At 40.5% G+C, this 22,612-nt stretch overlaps 1 protein-coding gene across 1 annotated transcript; it reads left to right on the forward strand.

Annotated features, from left to right (window-relative positions):
• The first annotated feature begins 7,349 nt into the window (after window positions 1–7,349).
• LOC141601436 (uncharacterized) lies at window positions 7,350–8,449 on the forward strand. The gene is made up of 5 exons (XM_074421723.1): window positions 7,350–7,516; window positions 7,594–7,743; window positions 7,801–7,886; window positions 7,975–8,084; window positions 8,198–8,449. Exons 1-5 carry the CDS (start codon window positions 7,350–7,352, stop codon window positions 8,447–8,449), a joined length of 765 nt encoding a protein of 254 aa, XP_074277824.1.
• The last annotated feature ends 14,163 nt before the right edge of the window (window positions 8,450–22,612 follow it).

The following is a 22,612-nucleotide window of genomic DNA, read 5'->3' on the forward strand; positions in this document are numbered from 1 at the left end:
GTTTAAAAGCTCAAGAATAATCAAGATAGGAGATTTTGATTGTGCCCATATTACCATAAATATCAATGTAAGGAAATTGTTTTTCCTTAATCTTTAATTTTATGCTTTTATATTTGCATGCATGTTACATAGATCACTAAATGAACATATTATGAGATAATTTGTTTTTAATTAGAGAGTCTAATTAGGATCTATGATCTTTCAAGTGGTATCAGAGCTTAGGCTTGTAATTTGCATGTTGATTTTAAGCATATTAATAAATTATGAGATAATTTACAAAAACTCAAAAATTGTGATAGAAGAGGTTTTAGTACGAAATTTTGCATGCACACCTAATGATCTCAAAAGATTTGTGGTAAAGTTTGGTGATTTATGAAGTTATTTTGCTATTTTTAATGATTTTTGTAGAAAACTGAGTCAAAATATCGTATTTTAGTTAAAAAATGACTAAAAATAGTTAACAGTTGACTCGGGTCATGAAATGTTTATGGTATTTCATGAATGTTTTCTACAGATTGTATGCAAAATTTTGATGGTTGGTTTGAAGTTTTGCATGTTTATTGATTTTATGAGATAAAAGTCGATAAAAGTGAAATAAATTAATCATAATTTCGAAAAATTTGTTCCTGTCCATGATAAATCCATTTAAAAATATTATTTAAAAGTTAAAAGTAAAATTTAAAATATGATTTCACCTTATTTTGATGTTTATTGGTTTTAGTGGTTAAAAACCGATAAATATTGATCCTTTTCTTCATAAAATTTATCCGGAATTTTTGGGCAATGTTTCTGACATTTTGGTGTTCTTGGGAGTGTTCCAGAATACTCAAAATTTTTGTTTCAATTTTTTGGGTAATTTTTCAATTATTTTGGATTTTTAATTAAAAATTATGATTTTACCGATTAAATTAGCAAAATATCACCAAATCAAACTAATTATTTATCATAAAATTAGTGAGGACTAATTTTGAGGTCCGAAACAGTTTGGAAAATTAGTTTGGACTTAAATGAGATTTAAGAGTTGATTATTGATTTTTACAAGTTAAAAATCGATTAAATCCACAAAAACCGAGATGGATACCAACGATTGATAGATAGGAAATTTTGGCATCATTTTACAGCATTTTAAGCATATTTATTTAAGTTGAATGAATGATTGTCATTTATTTAAAGTATTTATCTTGTTGTACCTAGTATGGCCTAGTTTATTTTAATCGTTATTACCTGAAATGAACGGGAATAACGATTTGTTTGTAAATTAAATACGATCTCGTATCGTCGGTTTGTAATTAATTAATAGTTTTATTTATTTTATTAATTAATGTATAATAGGAATAGCTATGTAATTCAATTGTAATAGTTATTCTTACCGGCGTTTCCAAAAGACGGGTTATATCGAGACAGAGTCTAATTTTGGAAGGTGTTCCAAATTTCACAAGAAGAAGCCACTTTTGGAATGAAGAGGCAAGGGACCAAGGAGTTGGTTTCCGATATGTAATAGTCTAGTTTTTATTAACTAGGTGACCATACTAGGATTTATTCATATGCTTACTTGTTTGCTTGTTTTTATTTTCACGCATGCCAAAATCGCCATTCACATGCATTTTATTTTCGCGGTTGTCAATTCACGTCATTTACATTCACCAACTTAGTTCACTTATAGGGAATTTATGACTAAATTGACAAGATATCTCACATAACTAAAATTGAGATTAGCCTTACCAATTAGTAACATCTATGAATCTCTTGTTCATTAGAGCCACGCTCGCCCAAGCGGGTGTTCTCTTTTTACCTTGGGTAAGTAGGGTGGTAAACGGTTATCACACGCCAAAATTGGCTGGACTCAACGGGATATAAGACGGTCTTGTGTTCCGGGGCTAATAGATGGATTTAAGGAAATTCGTCGACCAAGAGTTCTAGAGGTAGAATTAGTCAACGTGACTTACCGAATTTACACAATTATGGGATGTTTCGCCCAAGCGATGCTCATTTTTGTTTAAAATTTGGGTCTTGGAATCATTTATATAATTTAGTGGGAGATCATTGTATAAATGCTAAAACTTGTTAAACATGTTTTCACAAGTAATTTTTAAAACAATGGATGTTAATATTTCCTTATTTGTTGTAGCATTTTAATTCGCAATGGCAACTTCATCAACTCCATCGACTACTTCACTAGGCAAAGATTCATGGCTAAGGTCCGTAATGGACAAATGTATCTTAAAAGATGACGGTAGTAACTTTCTTGAATGGGAATCCAACATCAAAAGCGCCGCGTTGTCCGACAACGTGCTCACTTATTTGACCGATGCTCCTCCCATCGAGCCCGGTCCAAGGGCTTCATCGGCGGTGCGGACCGCCTATGATGACCATGTGAGGATGTCGAATGATATCAAGAATGTTTTGATATGGTCGATGTCTCCAAAGCTCAAGCTTTCATGCATTTCTTTAAATGCGTACGAGATATTCACTAGTATGATTACTATGTTTTCACAAACACCTAAAGTCCGTCAATACGATGCGGCGGCACGTTTCTTTGAAGCTAAGCTTGAGAGGGGCCAAAAGGTTGGTCCCCATGTACTCAAAATGGTCGAATATGTCGACATCCTAGAGCGTCTAGGGTGTAAGATTCCTAAGACTCTTATGGTGGATCGTATCCTCCACTCACTTCCCACCAAGTTTGCCCACTTTAGGGTGAACTACAACATGAATGGCATGGATAAGAGTTATCATGAAATTCATGCACTCCTCACCCAAGCGGAGATGGATATGGAAGCTAGTGGGAGTGACAAAGGGGATGTTTTAACCATGAAGTTAAAGAACATGTCCCTTGGAGTTAAGAAAGGAAAAGGGAAGGAAAAGTCCCAATTCAAGAAATCGTCAAAGAAACATAACAAGGGAAAGGGGAAGGCCGTTGAGAATGGCAATCCCAAGGCAAAAAGTGTCAAGCTCTCCGAGGCCGAATGTTTCCATTGTAATGGGAAGGGGCATTATAGGAGGAGTTGTCCCAAATACTTGGAGTATCTCAAGGAAGGGCGTGTGACGCCTATTGGTATGATTTCCTTCTCTCTATGTGATAGACATTAGTTATGCTTGCACTTCCACTTGGGTACTTGATACCGGATGTGGCTCTCACCTTTGTAATCATTTGCAGGGTTTAAGGGACGTGCGAGCACTAGCAAAAGGTGATGTGGATCTCCGCATGGGCAATGGAGCTAGAGTAGCAGCCATTTCCGTGGGGACCTATGTGCTCACTTTAGCTAGTGGTCTAGAGTTGTATTTAAATAAGTGTTATTTTGTACCAACTTTAACCAAGAACATCATCTCCATTTCCGCGTTAGACGCGGAAGACTTTTGTTTTATGATTAAGGACAATAGTTGTACTTTTTCTTTAAATGATGTGGTTTATGGCAAGGCCATTTCAATTGGAGGCATTTATGTTTTAAATGATGTTAATGACGTTTATCATGTAGAAACTAAAAAGCTCAAAACGGGTGATCCAAACGAATCCTACCTTAGGCATTGTCATTTAGGCCACATAAACGAAAGACGCATTAAGAGACTTGCTTCATCAAAAGTGCTCAAACGATTTGGTTTCAAATCTTATGGTACATGCGAGTCTTGCCTTCTAGGCAAGATGACTCGTGCACCTTTTGTGGGAAATGGGACACGAGCTAGTGAGGTTTTGGCTCTCATACATACGGATGTGTGTGGACCATTAACCATCACCGCTAGAGGAGGTTTTCACTTCTTCATTACTTTTACTGATGACATAAGTAGATATGGGTATGTCTACTTAATGAAGAACAAGAGTGAAGCCTTTGACAAGTTCAAAGAAATTCAAAATAAAGTAGAGAACCAATTGGATAAAAGGATTAAGACACTACGATCCGATCGTGGTGGTGAATACCTAAATTCTGAATTTGATTCACACCTAAAATATTGTTGTATAGTATCACAATGGACTCCTCCTGGCACACCACAATTAAATGGTGTGGCCGAAAGGAGAAACCGAACTTTATTTGACATGGTTCGGTCTAGGATGAGTCTAACTGAGCTTCCTAGTTCATTTTGGGGTTTTGCCCTCTTGTCTGCAATATTTTCACTAAATCGAAGCCCGACTAAAGTGGCCGATAAACAATATAATAAACTTGAATTACTTAATAATAAAAAAGAACAATCATGAGAGAGAAAGTTAGAGAGAGAAAAGCCCTAAAATTCATGACCTAAATATCTTCTTCGTCTACAACAATCATGACGGCGCTAAAATTTTCACAAAATCGATTCAGTCTATTAAATTTAGCTACTAAAAATTCCTTAAATTCTGTTAAAGCTTCGATTGTACAATCCCCAACTAATGGCGGCTCTAAAGGTTGTAGCTTTCCTCGTCCTTCATCTTTAGATACTGGTAAAACTAGAGCTATCAACGATATTCAGGGTGTGCTAGTCTTGAATTTGAATGAAGGGGAAGTGGCTGTGACGGATAACTGGTATCTTCGGCAGGGTGGAAAGGATGTCCCAGTTATGGAGACGATTTTAGAAGAGGAGGACACTTCTGAACTGCTTCAGTTTACAACAGAGGATGTTAAACCTGAGGTAGAATTCTGGAACCAGTCTGTTATGTGTTACATTCTGGGTGTTAACCCACCTTGGGATATTGTTGAAAATTATGTCTATAATGCTTGGGATCAATTTAGAATTGATAGGGTTTCTTTCCTTGACAATGGTGTCTTCATAGTAAGGCTTACTAAAAAATCAGGTAAAGAAGCGTTACTTCGTTCTGGCTATTATATGTTTGATAACAAACCCATCATTATTAAGCCATGGACCTTGGATATGGAGTTAGTTAAGGAAAAAGTTGCAGTAGTTCCTGTTTGGATCAAGTTGTATGGTGTTCCATTGAAATTTTGGGGGAACTGCCTCCCTAAAATTGCTGGTCTTGTTCGTAATTATGTGAAATTAGATGCTGAAACTCATGACAAAGTTAGGTTGAGTTATGCTAGGGTTATGGTTGAATTGCCTATGGATCAGGAGTTGACTGAACAGATTAAATTCTTGGATGAGTCTGGTCATTTGGTGTCTGTTAAAGTTGAGTGTGAGTGGAGGCCTATCTCCTGCACAAGTTGCAATGGAATTGGGCATAATTCTACCCAATGCAGGAAGACTGATAGGAGGAAGGCTAAATATAAGGCTCCTCCAAAGCAGCAGAAAATTTGGAGACCCTTGCAGAAAACTCAGAAGGACCCTGTTTATGTTGTGACCCCTCCCTCATTGTTACCAGCTAACTTCCCTCCTTTGGCTAGTATTAGATCTATTCCTGCAATCAAGTTTATCCCAGCAAATTAGATTATGCGTATGAATAGATAGGATGGGATAGTTGGTGTGAGGTTATCTGGCAGATTCAGTCCTTATACTTTTATGGACGCCTTAAAGAGTAACAATGCTACTCAGGGGGAAGTAGTAGAAAGTGGAAAGGATCCCCCTGACCCTCATACTAATGCATAGCTTAGGTTTTTGGAATGTTAGGGGTCTAAATGACCTGAATAAGCAGCGTGTGGTGAAGTGGTTTATGCACAATAATGGGGTGGGTTTATTTGGTTTGCTTGAAACTAAATTGAAACCTGGGAGTCTCCTGAGGAAAAATTCCTCTATTTGTGATGGTTGGAGTGTATCCACTAACTGCAGCTGACACAAAGGTGGTAGAATTTGGGTTATGTGGAAGCCTAGTATGTTTGATATCCAATTTTTGTCCTATAGTGCACAACATATACATATGCTGGTTCAATCCCAAACTGATAATAATAGGTTTTATCTTACTATTATTTATGCTCATAATGGGTTAAATGATAGACTAGAGTTATGGGACTTTTTGAAGAAGTTTTCTGAGGATTGTACTAGGCCTTGGCTTTCGCTTGGTGATTTTAATACTGTCCTCAGTCCTGTTGAGAGACTGGGTGGGAACACCTCTGATGCTGAGATGGAACACTTCCAAGACTGTGTGTCTATCTGTTGTATGGAGGATATGCCTGCTACTGGTGCTCTTTTTACATGGTCTAATAAGCAGGCCCCCCAGGATAGGGTGTATAGTAGGCTTGATCGTGATGTGGGTAATCAGGAATGGTTTGACCAATTTGATGACAGTGTTGCTCATTTCCATCCTGAGGGACTTTTTTATCACTGTCCATGTACTATTATGGACAGGAATGCTGAGATTGTTGGAATGAAAAGCTTCAAATATTTTAACATGTGGGGGACTGCCCTAAACTTTTAAGACTGTAGTTTCTGGTATTTGGTCACAACATTATCAGGGTACTAAAATGTTTGGAGTTATAAAGAAGCTTAAAGCTTTGAAACCTATCCTTAAAGCCCTTAACAAGAAGTGCTTTTCAGATATTGAGAACAACAAAAACAATGCTAGTCTTGCTCTGGAGAGCATTCAGAAGGCTCTCATTGATAATCCAAGTGATGCTGATCTGCTGCAACAAGAATTGGATTTAGCTCATGATCTTAAGGACCTTATTGCTGCCAGAGACAGTTTCTTGATTCAGAAGGCTAAGGTGCAATGGTCTCTGGAGGGGGATCTTAACACTTCATACTTTCACCACTCTATTAAGAAAAGAGTGATGATGAACAAGGTCTTTCAAATTGAAGACAAAGATGGTAGTCTTTGTACTGAAGGGGATGCAATTCAGAATGCTTTTTTGGCCTACTATCAGGAGCTACTAGGTACTCAGAAGACTACTGATATTGTTAACTTTAATGTGGTTAGAAAAGGGATTTGCTGCTCTGAAGCACACTGTCTTCTCCTTAATAGCCCTATCACTGCTGATGAGGTAAAGAAGTGTCTATTTAGTATTCATCCTAGTAAATCCCCTGGCCCTGATGGATACACTAGTCAGTTTTACAGGGATGCTTGGGACATTGTGGGTGTTGATATATGTGGAGCTGTTCTTAATTTTTTAGACACTGGCAAGCTGTTGACACAAATCAATGCTACTATTATTACCTTAATCCCCAAGGTTGATAGGCCTGTTAGTGTGAAGCATTATAGACCTATCTCTTGTTGCAATGTTATTTACAAAGTTATATCCAAGCTTATTTGCTCTAGACTGGCTCCTGTATTACCTGATCTTATCTGCAAGACCCATGGAGCATTTGTTAAAGGGAGGAGCATCCTAGAAAATATCTTGATTTGCCAGGATCTTATCAGGCAGTATCACAGAGGCAAAGCTTCTCCTCGTTGTCTTTTTAAGCTTGACCTCCAGAAAGTTTATGATTCCATTGAATGGGTGTTTGTAGATCAGATATTGGAGGCTCTTTAGTTTCCTGAAAAGTTTAGGAGGATGATAATGCTTTGTATTTCTACTCCTACCTATACTCTTAATCTGAATGGTGCTCATTTTGGCTACTTCATGTGTAGGAGAGGCCTTAGACAGGGAGACCCTATCTCTCCCCTTATATTCTGTATTTGCATGGAATACCTTTCTAGGCTAATGGAGTTTGCTACTAGAAAGTGGTATTCAGATTCCACCCTTTATGTAAGAGCCTAAGGTTGACTCACTTACGTTTTGTTGATGACCTCCTAATGTTCAGCAAAGGGGATGTGCAGTCCATCATGCTCATCCTTAGAGTTCTTGCTACATTCTCTGCTCCCTCTGGCCTCAAAGTAAATGCTTCTAAGTCAGAGGTTGTCTTCAATGAGGTGTCTGATGCTCTGAAACAGGATATCACTCAGGTCTCAGGGTTCTAGGAGGGTAAGCTGCCGTTTAAATATCTTGGTATACCTATTCAACCTGGCAGATTAACCAGATCTGACTGCAATATCCTTCTGGAGAAGATTGTGTCTAAAGTTAGAGGAATAGGGGCTAAAAAACCGAGTTATGCTGGTAGGTTAGTCCTAATCAACTCTATTTTCAATACCTTACACAATTATTGGGCTTCCATTTTCTTAATTCCTAAGGGTGTTATTAACAGAATTGAAGGCATTTCTAGGAATTACTTATGGTGTGGGGGGGCTGAATATAACAGGGCACCTTTGGTTGCTTGGCATAATATCTGTTGTAGTAAAAAAGAAGGTGGACTGGGTATAAAAGATTCTGGGGTGTGGAACATAGCTAGTGTGGGAAAGTTAGTTAACTGGATATATACAAAAGCAGACAGACTTTAGGTACTTTGGATTGATCACATTTATATTAAGGGTGCTGACTGGGCTACTTATCACCCTCCTCCTGATTCTAGTTGGAACTTTAGGAATATATGCAGGGTTAAGGAGTGCTTGGCTAGTGGTTTTCAGGGTAATTCCAGGATTGCCTCTGCTGGTGACTATTTTATTAGGGCTGGATATCATTGGTTACAGGGAGGACACCCACCTGTTCAATGGTATCATGATCTCTGGGACTCTTGGATTCTCCCAAAACATGCTTTTGTTGGTTGGCTTATTCATAGATAGGCTCTGAATACTAGATCTAAACTGTTTAAGCTTGGATTGAGTACTACTGATAGATGTGTTCTTTGTGAGATGGGGGAGGAAACACATGACCATCTGTTTTGGGATTGTGCTTATTCCTCAAGGATAATTATGGGATTGGAGCATTGGCTGCAGCTGAAGCTCAATGGGAGCTCTTCTTCCTATTCTAAGCTGCAAAGGAGAGTATGCAGAGTAGTCAAAATGGCTACTTGGTATGCTATTTGGATGGAAAGAAATTTTGGTAGGCTGGACTATGTTATCAGACGGCCTGGTATACTGATTTCAATGATTCAACATCAAGTACATGGACGATTAGTGAAGCAATTATGTAATAACTCTATGCCTAGTGATTGTAGTTGGCTAAGTATGATTAATGTTCGTTGTCCTTTTTGTACTTAGCTTAGTTTTTGAGAAACTTCAAGTAAGTTGAAAGTGTTGTAACTGGTTTATGATTTTAATACAAAAAGGCTCACATTTCACCAAAAATAAAAGCGGCCGATAAGACTCCATATGAGATATGGACAGGGAAAGTCCCTCATTTGTCATTCATGCGTATTTGGGGTTGCGAAGCGTACGTCAAGATCAAGTCTGACAATAAGTTTGCACCTAGGTCTGATAAATGTCTTTTTGTAGGATATCCAAGGGAAACACGTGGCTATTACTTCTACAATAACCACGAGAACAAAGTGTTTGTGGCTCGTGATGCTGTCTTCCTAGAAAAGGAGTTTATTTCTAGGAGACAGAGTTGGAGAAAATTTGAACTTGACAAAGTTCGAGAGCCACAAACCGAGAATGAGGTAGAGGAGAACGTGGAGGATAGCATTCCCTCTTCCTCTGAAACGATAATTGTTCCTAGAAAGTCTAGTAGGATTTCTAATCCACCTGACCGCTACCTTGGTAACATCGAAGAGGATGGTGTTTTGTTACTTTTGGAAAGTGATGAACCCACTACCTACAAATCGGCCATGTCTAGTCCCGACTCCTCGCTTTGGCTAGAAGCCATGCGATCCGAAATGGATTCCATGTACGAAAACCAAGTATAGGACTTGGTGGATTTACCTGAGGGAGTGCGACCCCTTCAGTGTAAATGGATATATAAAATTAAGCTCGGCGTGGATAAACATGTAGATGTTTACAAAGCTAGATTGGTGTCAAAAGGGTTCACCCAAGTTCATGGTTTACACTATGACGAAACCTTCGCTCCAGTCGCTATGCTTCGGTCCATTAGGATAATCTTAGCGGTTGCCGCATTTCATGATTATGAGATTTGGGAAATGGATTTCAAAACCGCCTTCTTGAATGGGATTCTAGAAGAAGAGGTGTACATGATACAACCTGAAGGTTTTGTGGATACATCTAACCCTAAGAAGGTGTTTAAGCTTAAGAAGTCCATCTATGGTCTTAAGCAAGCATCTAGGAGTTGGAATCATCGCTTTGATCATGTTATTAAACAATTCGGTCTCACTAGAAGTGTGGAAGAACCGTGTTTATACATGAAGTTTAGTGGGAGTAAGGTTACATTCCTTGTCCTATATGTGGATGACATATTGCTCATCGGGAATGATGTTCCATCGCTCACTTCCGTAAAGGAGTGGCTAGAGAAACATTTCCAGATGAAGGATTTGGGAGAGGCACAACGAATCTTAGGTATCCGGATCTATATGGATAGGTCTAAGAGGATACTAGCATTGAGTCAAGAAGCTTATATTGACAAAGTTCTTGACTGGTTCAATATGAAAGACTCCAAGAGAGGATTTCTACCTATGGGCCAAGGGATTAACTTGAGCAGGTTACAGTCTCCCTCTACCCCTAAGGAAAATGAACACATGAAGACTGTCCCTTATGCTTCCGCTGTTGGGTCTATCATGTATGCTATGATTTGCACTCGTCCCGACGTTGCATATGCCTTGAGCATGACAAGTCGTTATGTAACACCCCCATACTCCAAGTGCCTTACCAGGACCACTCAGGTATGGAGGTATTACCATCTCGGTTACCCGAGGCAATGATAATCAAATAAACAATAAAGAAACAACGTTTAAATAAAAATACTTAGTTAAAGGTTACAATCTCGAAACCAAAACCAAAAGTATAATACATGATCTCAAACTGACTGTTTACTGTTCTAACTGAAATGTAAAGAAACTACTAAGCTACAACGGAAGACTTCTATCATCATATCGTGGCAATCCCAGCTATCCCAGTACTCATCTCATACCTGCTCAATATCTGCTCACCATCCCCGAATGGATCACCGCAGGTTTACAAAACAACAACCGGGGTCAGTACTAATCACACAACGCAATATATATCAACAATAAGATAAACAGACAGCTTAACTGTCACACACACACACAGTCTAGCCAATTCCAATCATCTCAATCACCGATCGTCCCTTTGGACCGACCACCGGTGGGGGACCGCAGCCGTACCCACCAAATCCCCGCTCCTCATAATGAGCGATAACCCTGTCCATTAATGTGCACATCCCTTCTGTGGCGGGTTCCACAGAAGGCGAAACTAGGGCGTGAAGCCACTCCCGCAAGTGACCTCACTCAGCCGAGGACACGCCTCGAGAACCAGAGACCACAATCACAATCACAATCACAACCGTCACAATACAATTACTATATCAAACAATCAATCTCAACACATCAACAATCATCCCATTATGGGACTAATACTGAGTAGGAAATCCTACCTGGAAAGCACACTATCAGACGGTCTCTACTGCTGTATTAAAAAGCTTCCTCTACGAAACCTCCTCCTATCATACAACATGCAAATGCTACCAAATCACATACTACTCAAAAACCCCCAAATCCCTATATTAGGGTTTAACCAAAACAAAGGAAAGACAACAAAAAGGGTACATAGATCTTACCCTCGACGCAAGGATCTCAACGGTATAACCAACGATGAGAACCGACCTTCCAAACTCCGGGATTTGCTAACGATGCGATTAGGATTAAGAACGTACTTGCTTTCCCTCTTTAACAGTAAATTAGGTTTTGCAAAAGTGTTTAGAATAGTGACGACGAAGGTTATATATCTTAATCGCATAATTAACAAAACCCGAGAAAAACTCCCCGAAAACCGGCTACTCGATCGAGTACCCACGGTACTCGATCGAGTACCCCCTTACTCGATCGAGTATCCTAGTTACTCGATCGAGTACCCATCAGGTCAGAAACTTTTCTAAAACGCAACTTACCCTTACTCGACAGAGTAAGGCCTACTCGATAGAGTACCCGAAGACTCATAAATACGGAGTATTACAGTCTTCCCTCCTTAAAAAGAACTTCGTCCCCGAAGTTCAAACCACTACTAAACAAAGGTACTCCCCCAACGCCTCCGACTCACTACCAAAACAAAACTCAACATAAAACATGGTACTAGCCCAACTCATCCCGACAAACATACCGACACAACATACAAAAAGGGTATAAAACTCTTAAAAACTCTTTGCGATCATCTCCTACCCCCCTAAAAGAAACAAGGTTACGTCCCCGTAACCATACATACCTGATCAAACAGAAAAGGGTATCGCTCTTTCATAGCTTCCTCTGGTTCCCATGTAGCTTCCTCAGTCTTGTGGTTAGACCAAAGGATCTTAAGCAAAACTGTCTCACCACTCCTAGTCTTCCTAACCTTTCGGTCAAGAATCTGCTTAGGCACCTCAAGATATGATAAGGACTCATCTAGCTCTAAGTTCTCTGCCTCTAACACATGTGACGGATCACTCACATACTTTCGCAGCTGCGATACATGAAACACGTTATGCACTCTCTCTAACGCCGCTGGTAAAGCCAGACGATATGCAACTTCCCCTACTCGCTCTAAGATCTCATAAGGCCCTATAAACTTCTGACTTAGCTTGCCTTTATTCCCAAATCTCATAACCCCACGCATAGGAGACACTTTCAAAAGAACCTTGTCCCCCACTTGAAACTCTATGTCCCTGCGATGTAGATCTGCATAACTCTTTTGCCTATCCTGAGCTGCTCTCATCCGTTCCCTGATCATCTTAATCTGTTCCACCATCTCATGCACCATCTCTGGTCCTAAAACCACTTTGCAAAGACTATCGTCCCAACAAATTGGACTCCTACATCTCCTCCCATACAAAGCCTCAAACGGTGCCATACCAATACTAGTGTGGTAGCTGTTATTGTAAGAAAATTCTATCAAGTCCAACCTCTGTTCCCAGCTACCACCAAAATCCATCACACAAGCTCGCAACATATCCTTAAGAGTCTTGATTGTTCTCTCGATCGCCCATCATCGTCGCAGGATGAAATGTTGTACTCATCTTCAAAGTTGTTCCCAACGATTCCTGCAACTCTTTCCAAAACCTTGATATAAACCTCGCATCTCTGTCAGACACTATGTCCTTAGGGACTCCATGTAACTTAAGCACGTTCTTTCGATAAGCCATAGCCAATTGTGCTTTAGTCCATGTATCTTTCATTGGAACAAAGTGAGCTGACTTGGTCAATCGATCCACTATTACCCAAATCATGTTGTTACCTTGTTTACTCTTTGGAAAACCCACGATAAAATCCATGGAAATGGATTCCCACTTCTACTCAGGTACCTCTAAAGACTGAATCTTACCTTGTGGTCGTCGCTGTTCCCCTTTAACTCTTTGGCATGTCAAACAACGGGACAGAAACTCAGCTGTCTCTTTCTTCATCCCAGGCCACTAAAACGTTTTCTTCAAATCCTTGTATAGCTTGTCACCACCTGGATGTACTGAATATGGTGTACAATGTGCCTCTGTCATGATAGTCTTTTTCAATTCCTCATCATTAGGGACACACCACCTACCATCAAACCTCAAACTACCATCTGTATGAATAGAAAATCGGGACACTGTCCCTTTCTCCACCCCACTATCTTAGGATCCAACGCCTGTTTACCTCGAATGTCATCATAAAACTCGAGCTGCACTGTCATATCGCCCATGGCATCTCCTTTCTGCATCATATGTATCCCAAACCTCGCTACCTCATCTCTCAGCCTCATCAAAGATAGAGAGTCACGTACACGAGAATGTACACTCTTCCTACTCAAAGCATCAACAACTACATTGGCCTTCCCTTCATGGTAGATAATTTCCATGTCATAATCGCCAATCAGCTCCATCCACCTCCTCTGTCTCATGTTCAACTCCTTTTGAGTGAAAATGTACTTGAGACTCTTGTGATCAGAAAATACCTTAAAGATTGCTCCATAAAGGTAATGTCTCCAAATCTTGAGAGCAAACACCATCGCACCCAACTTCAGATCATGGGTAGGGTAGTTCTCCTCATAAGGCTTCAATTGCCTAGAAGCATAGGCAATCACTTTACCGTTATGCATCAACACACATCCCAACCCATTCTTTGAGGCATCTGTATAAACCTCAAAGTTCTCGATCCCTTCAGGCAATGCTAAGACAGGAGCTGTGGTCAAACGCTCCTTTAATGTTTGGAACGCCGTCTCACAACTCTCATCCCAACGAAACCTGTTCTCTTTCCTCATCAACGCGGTCATAGGTCTAGCTATCTTGGAGAAATCTTTCACGAACCGTCTGTAGTACCCAGCTAAACCCAGAAAACTCCTGATCTCAGCAACATTCTGTGGACAGCGGGCCGCCCACGGGGGCGCTTGGTGAAGGGGCTCGAAAACAAGCGTTTGCATTTTGTATGGAGTCGCCACCAATTTTTATGGGAAATTGGAACCGTTCGAATACCTCGTGTCATGTCAAGACACAAAGTAGTGACATGAACACTAAGCAATCGTTACCCTTAGCATTCTATGTCTAGAATGACTCTCGTGGATGCCAATGAACATGGGTGCTCACAGATATCTGGAGTAAGGGGTGAGGGTACGTATTAGGAAGCTCTTTTGATCGAACACCTAATCCCGCCCGCCTCGATAGCGGCCTCTACTAATGATTAGGGAAGTTATTCGTACTTGATATATCGTCGGCTATATGCATGCAATGCAACATCCATAGATTAATCCTAGCATGTGAAGATTTAATACTAAGTCGGTTGACACGTAATTTAACATACAATTGGGTCGAAGTTGGATTTAATGTTAATTGACATGTGAAAGCATAAATAAATCATACAAACGCGATAAATTACAATGAATAAATTACAATAAAAGAAATTACAATAATTACATTGGGATAGGCGATTTATGTCGAAAATACCTTTAAAACGGATAATTTGAGAAAAAGAAATAAAAGAACAAAAGAATTAACAAAACGAGCGAAGTCGGTGATAATACGGATATTAGTTAATTAATTACGTAAGCTAATCAAACTAGGTCCAAGCAGGAACGTAATTCAGAGACGAGCTCAACTGGAACAGCGCATCGTAGCTGCGCCCCCTCTGGAAGAGGCGCGGCGATTCTTGCGCGTCTGTTCTTGGCTCGATTCCGGCTGTGAAGCCGTATTTGCAAGCCGTTAATGTCAATTGATGAATTTAAAGGATGATTAAATTATTTACTCGGATGAAAGTGATTAATATGTTATTTAACATGTGAATGGGTCATGAAAACAGTAAAACATGGATGAGACGATGTAAGCGAATTAATTACATGAAATTATGATGAATGGGATTAATAAACAACTAAACAAATTAATTAGGTTGAACAAGATGAATTAATGATAAATATGACAAAAGACAGATGAAAATATATCAAAGGTCGAATTCCAGAAACTCAATATGAACGAATTGAATCTCTACAACCCGGGTTTGAATTGAATGACGAAAACCCGCAAATATGAATTACTTGGGATTTAAGTCGGATTTATGATGATTTAAACATGTGGATGAATGATGGATTATATACATATGATTATTAAACTATCATGTGAACGAAGAATTAATCAAGCAAACAAAATAAACAAAAGCAAGACAAAATTTACAGAGGACGAAGAAGAAGAAAAGAAGCAGGAACTGCGGCAGCCTCACGAAGAGGCGCAGCAGGAACTGCGCTCCTTCGAATAGGCGCAGCGTTGCTTTGCGTCTTTTCTCGACGTCATCTGGAAATCCGTAAAAGCGAGTTTTAAAGACGGTTTTAGAAATCAGTTTTAAGAGGTATTTTCGACACAAACCTTACAATAATTGATTACAATAAATAAAATACAATAAATAAAGGAGGGATTTACACCCTCAGACTTACATGTTGACGAAACGAGAAGGACTAAGATATCGATTAGTGAATGCTCGACGCGAATGCAAAGAGAGTGCCCTCGTAAGAGGAAAACGATTGATTAAATTAAGTTGATTAAGTGTAGTTGGTCAAATTGGTCGGTCATGCAACGGAGAGGCTGGTACCCGGAAGGATCCGAGCTTACGTGGTCGAATGTTCAAGCACGTAGGCGCCAATTAGTAAGAACGAAGTCTAGAATGCAAAGGGAGAAGAGAAGGGCGGACACTCGCGTGAGAAATATGAGGAACGAAGGCTCCTATTTATACTAATCACACAGAGGAATTATGGTAAGACTAGGATACGGAAGGAAAGATCCGGAAACAACCGACTTAGGTTAAACACGGAAAATTGGACAAAAAGAAAGCCCTGGGAAAAGGCGCAGCAGGTGCTGCGTCCCTTGGAAGAGGCGCAGCACTTGCTGCGTCCTTTCCCGGATAGGTTCCTCTGCGCGTAGAAAATGCGTTTGACAGCCTGTCGTATTTTAGGCATAACTTTCTCTACAAGACTCGGATTAAGGTGATTTCGGTGGCGTTGGAAAGCTAAGAAAGAGATCTAGAACTTTCTCTGAAATAGGCCTGACCCATAAAACTCGTTATGACCTCGTAAAACGGGCCTAAAAGTCGGGTTATCATTTTAGCTAAATGAAATGCACATTTTATAACGTCAACTTTTAGTTTAGCCTAATAAAGTGACATGAGACTCAAAATGAGATATAATCTCAACATTTTATGACATCCTAACCTTAGGTGGACAAGCACATTGCCTTGACTCGGGATTTGACGGTTTTAGGAAATGAAGACGGTTTTTTTACCCGGACTCCAAATGTACTCTAATTACTGCCAAAACGACCGTATCGGCGCGTAGATGACAACTAAGAGGTAGATATTAATATTTGAGCAATCACTTGATGATAATCTTACGAACTGTCACAAATCGTTCCGCGTATCAAACATGCGGCCCAATCATCACCGGGTGGTTTGCGAGGGGTGCAGAAATGAGGTATCTACAGAGCCCCCACTTTGACTGAGGCTTGGACAAGGCGAAAGTCAAAGTATAGCCATCAGGTCAATCGAAGATTACAACCTGACGACTATGGCGACGCGAGGCGGCTCAAGGGGTCTGAACCAAGGACCTGTCGTCGGGAACATTTTAGAGTCTGTCGACTTCCGGGGAGGGTCGTTTAAAGTCCATTAGACTACGTAAGGAGGCTCGCCAGCCATAAGAAGAGACCATACCTGAGACTTCTTCCTGAGATGCTTCCGGAGGTGCATAGGAGCTAAGGTTAAGCGTAGGAGCTAAGGGTAAGACCTAAAAGATATATAAGGATTGTGCTAGGGTGTGGGAACCTAAAGGAAAGCATCGACGGGAAGGAGACCAAATATAATTTCAACCTAAGGGGTAACGAAGGTTTGGGTGTAGGAACTCTAAGGAAGTGTGATTCTAAAAAGGTGATCCTAAAGGGAAAAGGTGATGATAAAGGAATGTGATCCTAAGAGAAAAAGGTGATCCTAAAGGAGCGTGATCCTAAGGGTAGAAGTGTATGAACTCTAGGGAGTTTGGGAACTTAAAGAGCTAGGTGTATGAACACGGGTATATGAACCTAAAAGGACTACTGGTATGGGAGCTTAAAGGCTTGTGAACCTAAGAGGAATTGGGATCCTAGGGTTAAGTTTAGGAACTACTGGGTTATTAATTCTTGTTTTAAACACGTGCATTTAAGCTTTCTGAGGTATGGGAACTCCAAAAGGATTTATGGGTTTATGAACCTAAGGATATTGGTGTGAGAGCTTAAAGGTTTATGAACCTAAAGGAAGCCATTTTGGGATCTAAGAATCTAGGGGTAAGAATCCTAACTTCGGGTCTACGAACCTGAGGAAGGAGGCTTTGGTTTGGGAACTTTCGGAGAACGACACCTTTGCCGAACTCCGTGAGGAAACAATAATATTGAGGGTAGCAGGACGTCGGTAGAAAGTCTTTGGGGAATCTGCTGCGTTGGTCTCAAGCGAACTCGGCAAAAACTTGAGGTTGAATCGCTTGCGTCGGTCTCAAGCGAATTCTTGTTGGGGAATATATCGACGATTAGGAACATCTTGATCGCCATGGAAGAAATCTTGAGTGAGCAATATGCAAAATATTTTGCGCTGGGACAAATATTTTGACGACTAGGAACATCTTGATCGTCATGGAAGAAATCTTGAGTGAGCAATATCGCAAAAATATGCCGCTACTGGGAGAATGAAGACTTGGGCGAAGCCCCCAGTCGGAGCGAGCACTGCTTCTGATACTTACCTGCATGGTTAGTAGCCACACAAGAATGCAATCTAGTATATGCACGTAAGCGATTATCACATGGACCTCGAATGAGGAAACACATAGGTTTTGCAAAAGGCGTTTCTTTATAAAAGTTGTTTAAAACTTGCTCAAAGAAATTTGTCGTTTGTAATGCGTTATGCATATTCAATGGGCTTTAGACACGTGACTAACGCGACGTAGACCTTATGTGGACATGAAAATATAGACTTAGGTTCGACGGACGCGACACTAACTTAGATTTGATGCGACACAGGGATAACTTCGACAGACTTTGCTTAAGCATGCGCAACCCCTAGCCAAGTAGGGGTGACAATGCGTATCAATTCCAAAGGTAGAATAATTGAGAGAATGATGACGTCATATAAAGGCAAGGCATGAGCCATGGATCAGCTGTCTACTTGGATGTTTTGTGCCGCCGCTTGCTGTAAAAGAGACCCCTCTTGAGGCACAATGACTTGGAGAATTGATCTAAGATCTTTGTCATTGTCCGGACCGAGCACTAGCTAGACTTAGAGGAATAAAGGAAGGGTGGCTTCTTGGAAGAGAAGCCCCCAGGATGAGAATATGACTCTGGAATTTGGTAAAAAAGAAGGCTGGGCGACAATAAGGAGCCCCCAGTATAGAGGTGTTGGTTATAGAAGGGATGTTAATTTGAAAATTGGGATGGTTGATAATTGAGGTTGGAAGTTGATGGTTGAGATTGAAAGTTGGAAGTGGGGATGGTTGTGTCCTTGAGGACTACGTATTCACGTGAAGTGAAATCAAACCAGATCGTAGTTCTGAGGTTTGGTTAATTTTATTTGGGTGTTGTGGTTGTATCCTTCTTGTGTAAGAAAGGACTGCCTACGTATCCACCTGAAGAGGTGAAATCAAACCAGATCGTAGTTCAAGTGTGTGCCTAAGCTATATTGTTAGGACCTTAAAGTGCATGGGTCAGGAGAGTATTTTCCTTTGGTGACTCGAAGAATCGATTTGAGATAACTCCCTCTGATCATAGACCAAAGAGGTATGATTAAGTTTGTAAAAATCTCCTTGTTATGTGAGCACACTTAGTGGACCCTAAGGATGAATTGGGTATGTCCCGTCCTAGGTAGCAAAGTATTGAAGACTCCGTGTATGGGTCAAGGTGAAACTGGATTGGATATTTGGAATGTGGAGCTCGGAAATAAGAGGCTTTGATGAGCAAATCTCTGGAGCTTGATTTTGTGGTGTTAAGGCTTGATGGGATTATGGCTTGGAATATGGCTTGGAAATGGAGTCTCTTGGCTTGATGTAGCCTGAGCACATAAAGGTAGGTTAAAATGATGTGGGTTCAAGTTTCCATGTCTTGGCCCTAAAGGATGGGTATATTTGACAAGCTTTAGAGGATTCTCAAAATTCCTAACTATCTCCTTGTAACGGTCTCGAGAAGGACTTAGGGTGCGATGTGTGAAAGGCTAAGTGAGGATGCTAGATGACCATCTTTATTGACGTCTTGATTCTATACCGACTTCAACAAAGTATTCCGTATAGCATTTGATTTCATACTCTTTCCTGATTCAGACTCAGATTCTTGGTCTAGGGTATATCTTGGATTTCTGCTCAGATTTTTGATCAGGTTTTGAAGGATAACGTTGTCTTTGGATATTGACTTGACTTGCTTGATTGAGCCTTCTTCTTTTGACTCTTTTGTCTTGGATTTCGGGCATAACTGTGGCCTTGGATATTGGCCTCGGGTTCTCTTGATTGAGCCTTTGTCTTTGATCATGGCTCGTATTGTCTAGGATTTGCTTGCTACCATGTATTTGGGTCAGACTAGCACATTTAGTGTGAAACGGGTTGGTTTTTAGTAACACGGGTTGTTTATTGTGGGGAATGGGCTTGCCTTCCGTCATGGATTGCTAACAAGGGAGATGGTCTGGATTCGTCCTAGAATCTCTTGAGATATGCTCGTCCTAAACTAGGGTTATATTGTGGTTTCTATTGCCAGACATGGAATAGGTAAGAAAATGAACACGGAGTTTCGGGTCCTCTACAACTTGGAATGGAACATCATCTAAGTGTACTCACATCGACTTGGAATGCGTTGTTGTTGTTCATTTTAAAATGTCTCAAATCAATTCTTGTTGTCACAGGAAAAGGGGTAGAGGAAAAGATAGAAGAATATGTGGATTGCATATTTTTATTGAAATGAAGAATTAATATTTTTAACATAGACTTGAGAAGACATGTGACTCGTGGGACAGCCCCCCAGGTTGTCACTAGAAATGAAAATGGAGAAAGATACTATGACAAAATTATGGGATAGAAAGCCTAAGACTCGGACTCGGACTCGGACTTTGACGCGATCTTAGATCTAGACTCGTAATCATCGGCCCATGCTTGAACGTTTTCTCTTCCAGCAATTGGCTTCGGCATCTGACGTTGAGCATTCACCCATTTGAGCACCTCGTCCTCATCATTGGGAACATTGGAAGGATAAGAGTCAAGAAGAGTTTCTTGATAAGTGGTATATCCATGAGGATTGTCCAAGCTACCTTGTGGGTTAAAGGTTGAGAGGGATAACCTCCCGCTTTCGATCATATCCTGAATGACATGTTTTAATTTGTAACATTTCTCTGTATCATGCCCTTTGCCTCTATGGTACTCGCAGTACGAATTCTCATCCCAGAACTTGGATTTTTTTTCTGGTTCGGGCGTAGGTCCTGTAGGCTTCAACATTCGTCGCTCCATGAGTCTCTGAAGGGCATCGGTGTATGTAATACCAATGTTGGTAAATTTCCTAGGAGGTGTGCCCTTATTTTCGGAAGCCTTTGTAAATGCCCTTGGAGGGTTGTTAGGTTTCTTTGATGAAGGCTCCATGAGGTTGCCTTTGTAGATTCCGATTCTTGGATGAGAAGAACCAGGAACAGGTCGCTCACTTATTGCTTTCTCCTCGAGACTATGAGGTTGAGGGTTTGTCTGGACACTTTTCATCTTGAAAGATTGGGCATCAAGCTTCTTACCCATTTCAGCAAACTGGTTCTCTATGTTGGAAAGCCGAGAATTTAGACTATCAATAGCTCCCTCTATTTTGGAAAATTTGTTGTTGAAGGCCATGGAAAGCATGAGCATTCCATTTTGGATGTCATCGTCTTCAAGCACGTTGATCTCTCCGTCGTCACGAGGATCGAGGAGGTGAGAACAGTCTAGGAATGATTCTTCGTCATGTTTAATAATATTAGACCCAAGAGGGTCGATCTTCTTGGATTTCCCGACAGAAGGTGGCTTAGGAAGCTTGCCCTCTTCGATCATATCTTGGATAACGTGTTTCAAGAGAAAACACTCTTCAATATCATGGCCTCTACCTTGGTGATATAAGCAATATTTGTTGCCCTCCCAGAGGTTCACCTGTTTCTCTAAAGGTGGATCCGGAGTCGGCCCTATTGGATGTAGCTTGCCTTGGGCAGAAAGTCTCTTCAAAGCATCGGCATAAGACATGCCTAAATCGGTAAGCACCCTTTGATGCCTCCCAGGTTTCCTTTCAGCTGTTTTCGGCTTTCTAGAACGATTGTTATTACAAGAGGTAAGCTTTGGATGACCTAGACTAGAGGTTTCCCTAGATGGCGTGTTCTTTTCCACCATTCCATTTTCAAGGGTGAGGACGCGAATGCTCAAATTTTCCACTATAGCTTGAACTCGTAGGACCATGGCATAAACGTCTTGAAGAGACATGGTGATTGTCGCCTGATCTGCTTCGTGACCTTGCTGACTAACGGAACTTGCCGGATTCCTACTCGACAGAAATGACGCGCATTATAACTCGATTCGACATGGGATCACGCATACTAAGGCAACCAACAAAGAAATGGATAAGATGACAAATCTAGACTTGACTTGTGAATTCGTGAAACATCGTGAGCGACTTCTCGTGTTTGAATTCACGGTGCTTGACTTTAATTTTAGACTCGAGTGTTGACTTTGACAGAGTGACGTTTATGTGGTTGACCTTATTGACGGGATTGATGACACATGTTGATTTTGGACTCGAGGTTTGCTTATAGGTGTTAAGAAGACTGTTGTAGTTTAGACTCAAATATGAGGCCCATTGAGACTCGTGTGTTGAGCCTCGGAACGTGTGACTCGAGTGTCGAAAATGTTTAGATCCTAACTGAATTGGGGTAGGGGGTCCAAAATGACGGCGTGACGCCTTAGGACTTGACTCGGATTTGAAGAGACCCAAAATGTAAAGAGAGACGGGTTTATGACTCGACGGAGTTCCGACTAGGACATAGTCGGTTTGAACTCTGACTCTAACTTAGCCCAATTGGATTTACATATTTACATTTACAAGGTTTGAAAATACTATGGTAAAAAAATTTCTTTTTTTTTTTTTTTTTTTTTTTTTTTGGACTTTTTTCTTTTTTTTCGGACTCTTTTTTTTCTTTTGGACTTTTTGTTTTTCGTTTTTTTTTTTTCGTTGGATTCTTTTTTTTTTTTTTACACGGATTTTGAAATGGGTTTGAGGCCCGAAGTTTGACTCGACAAACGGACAGAGTTTTGACTCATTTTGCGTTATTTTGAAAATGTTTACATTTTGAAAAGGATTTTATTTTACAAAATTTTGTCATGGTTTTGTTTAGAAATGGTGATCACGTAAGG

The sequence above is a fragment of the Silene latifolia genome, chromosome 9, assembly GCF_048544455.1.
Source record: "Silene latifolia isolate original U9 population chromosome 9, ASM4854445v1, whole genome shotgun sequence".
Classification (NCBI taxonomy): Eukaryota; Viridiplantae; Streptophyta; class Magnoliopsida; order Caryophyllales; family Caryophyllaceae; genus Silene; species Silene latifolia.

Bases quoted from the DNA above. Each gene is read 5' to 3' on its own strand.
- LOC141601436 (XM_074421723.1), top strand. From the start codon at position 7,350: ATGCTTTGTATTTCTACTCCTACCTATACTCTTAATCTGAATGGTGCT. The intron at 7,744-7,800 runs GTTCTAGGAGGG...TCAACCTGGCAG, and splicing joins GATATCACTCAGGTCTCAGG to ATTAACCAGATCTGACTGCA. The intron at 8,085-8,197 runs GTATAAAAGATT...ATTTATATTAAG, and splicing joins TAAAAAAGAAGGTGGACTGG to GGTGCTGACTGGGCTACTTA.